Here is a 5,759-nt window from a genome sequence, read left to right as displayed (position 1 = left end):
GTCGACCATGTACCGACTCTTCTTCAAGTGCATTCACTTAGTCACACATTCTAACCTCTTTTATTGACACCAGTTAATCCAACATATTAATCAATAAATATCCTTTTTCTTTCGAAATTCATCTGGTCTAACTTAATTTCAATTTCGAAATCATCTGCTTAAAATTTTGTTTCGACATGGGAAAGAAAAAACTCAATTAAAAAATCCAAGCCCTTTGAATTCCGGGGTCTTATATTTTGTTCTCTGTTCTCACTGAATCAGACGAGTCATTGATTTAGAAGACTTTTGGGAATAGAAGGAAAGTCGCAAAAGAAAGGGTGCAACAAGCGGCAGTTCGTCGGAGGTAGCGAATCTCGCTCACTTCCGATCGATGTTCATCCTATTTTTTTTTGGGGTGTGACCATGGTAACTGAATGACTCTGGCAACAAATACGCCAGTCTTTTCTGGCCAACGATTAATGGCTCCTTACATACCAAGTACTTCTCTCAAGTAGAATGTACACTACATTTGAATTTTCGATTTCGAATTATGCAGGATTACGAAGAGGGATCGTATAGGCAAACTCTCAAAATCTTGTATGCAAGTTAGTTCCATTGACTTCTGATTTGCTTAAATTTCGGCAATTAGGAAGGCACTTGTACTAATTCAGAATCCATGTCTTGAATTCTAAGTAAATGACAGCAAAGACTTTAGTTCTTTCCCGACTAACCTCCAATTGTAGTAGAACAGTTGATTCATCTGGAGATGATGCTTGGTAAACAAAGTCTAATCCAACGAATTAGTTCTCGCATCCACCGTAAACCGCTTTGCTAAAAGCCGATTAATTTTCTTCTTTACATTGACAATCGATTGGCTTGCTTCTTCACGTCAGTATCACGATTATTACATCTTCGTGGAGTACTTTCGCACGGCGGAGACTACAGCCACCGCAACATTTAGGTGCAAAAATAATTTATGCTTGACGTTGATACTTATGTCATGCCCAAATAATTGCGACATGCCATACAGGATCAACAATGGGAGATCTTGTATCTTTGGTGGACCAATAGCTTTCACATCGATTTGATGTCGAGATTGTTATGTAAGTACAAGATTATTTGGTGCACACGAATGGAAAGAATACCAAAAAAGTTTTGGGTTTATTGCATTGGCAGTGATCCAATCTTAAATTTTTTAATTTGAGACCTTTTACATTTTTGTCAATTCAGTCCATCAGGTCAATATTGGCTGAAAATCACCGACGTGGACGCCGACCATCTTACGTGGCACGATCGACGCTAACGTGGATATTTTTAATAATATTTTAATAATTATAAAAATATTTTATTATTATTTTTTTCTTTTTGGTTTTTGTTCTCTCATTTTGGTCGGTGAGATTGCGAAGGCCTTGGGCAAGGGCCTTCGCGTCCTCACCCACAACCGGCAGGATTGCGAAGGCCCTACCCAGATTTGACTAGGGCTTGAGCGAGGTTAGCGACCCTCGCCAACAACCGGCGAGGGCTTGCTGGCCCTCGCCCATTGGCCGGCGACCCTTGCCGGCCAAAATGAAAGTAACAAAAAAAAATATATATGAAAATATCCACCTTAGCACCGATCGTGCCATGTAGAATGGTAGACATCCATTTCAGAGGTTTTCGGCTAAAATTAGTCGAATGGACTGAATTAATACAAATGCAAAAAAGATTTATGACTAAATTGGTCTAATTGAAAGGTTTAGGATTGAATTTGTACCAATATAATATGTTTAAGACTTTTTTGGTACTCTTCCTACACTCGAATCACATAGATCTTGCAACATATATGTACATCGATCCCCCATGATATTCAATGTTCACACGTGCTAAGCTAATTGCATCTAGCGCGTCCTATATATTCTATATGCTGGTACTATCGAGTGAGTCCAATCGATTCAGTAGTTTCACGATCGCCCGCATTTTGCTTTTCAAACCGGTTAATGTACTCATAAACAATATTTTCTACGTACTCCTTTACACCCTCTTGTTTTTTTGGGCCAAAGAAGTTCCACATTGCGAACCGGTTCACGAACCCGAGTCTAACAGATCGTTTTGGCGTATATCCATATATTGCGAGCCCGCCATGCACTCGAGTTGTGCCGCGACATCTCTAAATTCATAATCAATCAGGTCAAAGCTCATTCAATATTTGTCCGCCGGAGCCGGCCAGAATAAAAGACAAAAACGACAGAGAGAGCCAGTGAATCTCCGTACGGACGGAGGAGGAAATTGGGAGGGAAGTTTCATTTACCATCTGAGAGATTTTGAGTGAGGCCGGCTGGAACGGATCAGAGTGAGTCAGCTCAGTGCACGTGTGACTGGTCACTCAGCTCTCCCCTCAACGACACAAATGTCGAGACCATTGTCCTACTCCTACTCCATAATTGCCGTTTCATATCTCCATTTTTATTTATTTGATTATATTATATTTTTTGTTTTTGTTTTTGTTTTTTCCTGGTTGCTGCAAGTTTGATTTTGTCCGATTATTTAATGTCGGGTCCATCCCGATAGACCACCCCAGGGACCTTCGTCCCCTCGTGGGGCTCTTCCGAGCGCCATAAGAAGTGTCGGCGAGTTTTTATTTGGGGAAAAATCGTCCAAGAAGATCTTCCCCAAGAATGGTACTGGTTAATTCTTTGAAAAAGAAATTGTTAATTCCATTTTAAATTTGATCCGATAGTATTTACTTACGGCCGAAGGTGTTTATCATCCTCGTGAAGATCTAATCTGAATTTACAACGTAAAAACGCCCTTGCACAAATCACGAAAGTTCCTCATGACTTTCGTATAGGGATTTGAAAGTAACGGATCACGAAATCCAAAGTTGTAGACCAAGTCAATTGTGACAAATCGCAATTGATTAGTTTATTATTTTGGCAACAAATTGAGGGATCGTCTTCGAAGCCGCTCATTCTAATTTCTCAGGGTCTCATTCGCGTTCTTACTCTTCCAAATGGCTCGTAAATAGACGCGATCCGATTCAAATGGCCGTCCAAACCTTACAATGAAGATGCTAAACCCAAAACAGTCAACTAAGTTCTTATCAATCTACCTTGCCCACATTTCAAAAATGCCGCATACATGACAAGAAAGAACATCACGTAACAGTGCTCAATACTACATGATTGAAGAACCTCTCAAGTCTCAATGCTCAATCCAAGAGTGAAAAAAGAAAGAAAAAGAAAAAAGAAAAGTCAAACCTCAAATTGGTCCGAGAGACACTGAAGAAGAGAGGAGGCAATGCCCCCACATCAAACTGTCGGCGAGCTGTCATAGGTCTCCCTCCTCAATGGAACAAAGCAAAACAACAAAAAAAAGAGTAAAATTAGGTCAAATCCAATGAAATCAAAGCAAGGTTAAAAGCCCCCATGCATTATACAATTCACTAAGCTGAGCTGTTGTGTCTGTACTTTCAATACACCACACCAATCTCCCACAATCTTTAATATTATCTTTGCTTCCACCCACCTTCCAAAAGATTTAAAAAGAAAAACCCTAATTTTCTCTTGGATGTATTATTTTGTGTGTATAAAACTCCCCCGTTCCCCCTCAAAGCCTTCCAATCCTCTCAATCTCAACATCAACGCCGAAGAATTTTCAAATTTACTCCCCCCAGGCCAGGCTCAAAACCCGTCAACGCACGAGGCAATACGTTTCAAGAAATGGGTTCGTCCTCTCTCGCCATGATCTCACCGAGGACGCTCCGGTCCGACCTCTACTCCTTCGCCTACCGGCAGGACTCGAAGGCCCCCCCGCTTGTCGTCTCGGTCCTCGCCTCGCTCATCGAGCGCACCATGTCCCGGAACGAGAGGGTCGCGAGGAGCTGCCCGTCCAAGGACGCAAAGACGACGCCGCGTGGCATCTTCGACTGCCGCGAGGCGCCAGACATGACGATACAGAGCTACCTGGAGAGGATCTTCCGGTACACGAGGGCCGGCCCGTCGGTCTACGTGGTGGCGTACGTGTACATAGACCGGTTCTGCCAGGCCAACCCGGGGTTCAGGATCAATGCCAGGAATGTCCATAGGCTCCTCATCACGACGATCATGGTGGCTTCCAAATACGTGGAGGACATGTGAGTTTTCCATCGAACTTTCCGTTAAATTTCTGAAAATCATTTCGAATTATGACGAAAGATTGAGGAGACTTAAATGTCGCACGATGCGTTATCGACATTAACATCATCAAATTCAAACGACCCTTTTAAGGAAAATCATTAAATTCTCCAAAAAAAACGTGATGATCAAAGGGGCACCAATGTCTGATCCTCGATTCCCTCTCTTCTTGGAACAGGAACTACAGGAACTCCTACTTCGCACGAGTCGGGGGACTGGGGACCGAGGAGATCAACAGACTGGAGCTGGAGTTTCTGTTCCTGATGGGGTTCAAGCTGCACGTGAACTTGAGCGTGTTCGAGAGCTACTGCTGCCACCTGGAGAGAGAGGTGGGCACCGGCGGCGGCTACCAGGTCGAGAGAGCCCTCCGGTGCGCGGAGGAGATCAAGTTCTCGCGGCGGCGGAGGGCTGCGGATCCGAGGTTCAATCATCACGTTGCCCGAATCATGCTTTAAGAGAGACGACGCTCTTGATCATAGTTCACAAAAATTCGAAAAATATTCGAAAGAAAGTTAAAAAAAGACTTGGCAAGAGGGAGTGAGTGTACAGATGTGATGATTGATCGATGTACAGGTGGTTTTCTCTTTCTAGGGTTGGGTTGAGTACGGCCATTGTACTGTGATATTATATTCTCTCTCTCTCTATTTTTTATGGCATTGAGAAATTCATTTTTTTTTCAACTAGGGTTAATGGGATAATTTTATTAGGATTCGACATATAATTAATTCAAAGTAAAATGTACAACGAGTGAGACCCACATACTTTCCTATTACAGAAGAGTAGTTCACGAGTTAAAAGAAAATGATTATATTTTGGAAAATTATGATAAGATGTAGCGAAGTAAAAGAAACGTTCACAGGTAAAATTTGCAAATAAAGAAATCGAAGAGGGAATCTAATGAGAATATCTCCACGTGAGGGTTTAAAGCTAGGTAGGTAGACAAATAATGTTGTCTAAGTTGCACAATTCAGATGGGAAAAAGAAGAATCTCATTCCGCGTGCAAATAGTAAATGAGGCTCTTAAAAGCAATTGGAGGATACAGCTCTATGAAATTTAGTATATGCAGCAATCTTCCTTGCTTTACTTTTGGTAGGATTTCATAATCCCGGCAGCACGATCGTAGAGTGCCCTCGACAGTCCGGAGGCCCGTGAAACATCGTGCAAGGGCAGCACAGGGCTTTGGCCTGTATAGATGGTCCGGAACTTGAACTGTTCACCTGTAATTTATAGAGCCTAAGCAAGTGCGGCCTTCCGTTCTTAAGTTGAAAAATTCAGTGGAGGCTATTATCTATTTTGACAATCTCAGACGGCTAAATATTTCCTTGCACGTAAAGGCCTATTGCGAAGAGTGATAAGATAATATTATTGAGGCACACTCTTTCTGTCTGCGTGATCGTTTGTGAGTTACGTATGGAGAGAAAAAAATGATTTTTTTTTGAAAGGAATTGAGCAATTGATTAATTGAGTGGACCTGCAAAGGATAATAAATTAAACATGTATGAGTGGAGTAGTAACTTTCTGAAAGAGAAAGTAGCGAGTGATTTTTATTTTTAACGGGAGAATAATTTCGGAATTAAACGAAAATGAGGTAAAAGCCGCGTCTAACTTAAATAAAATCACACAAGGGG

The 5,759-nt window shown here is 41.9% G+C and overlaps 1 protein-coding gene across 1 annotated transcript; it reads left to right on the top strand.

The window, feature by feature from the left end:
* The first annotated feature begins 3,565 nt into the window (after positions 1-3,565).
* LOC115727411 (cyclin-U2-1-like) lies at positions 3,566-4,807 on the top strand. Its single transcript, XM_030657623.2, has 2 exons — positions 3,566-4,090; positions 4,309-4,807. The coding sequence occupies exons 1-2, from the start codon at positions 3,678-3,680 to the stop codon at positions 4,583-4,585; spliced, it is 690 nt and encodes a 229-aa protein (XP_030513483.2). The 5' UTR covers positions 3,566-3,677; the 3' UTR covers positions 4,586-4,807.
* The last annotated feature ends 952 nt before the right edge of the window (positions 4,808-5,759 follow it).

This window comes from Rhodamnia argentea, chromosome 3 (assembly GCF_020921035.1).
Source record: "Rhodamnia argentea isolate NSW1041297 chromosome 3, ASM2092103v1, whole genome shotgun sequence".
NCBI classification, from domain to species: Eukaryota; Viridiplantae; Streptophyta; class Magnoliopsida; order Myrtales; family Myrtaceae; genus Rhodamnia; species Rhodamnia argentea.
Note: the sequence above shows the minus strand (reverse complement) of the source record. Positions and strands in the feature narration are given on the sequence as shown.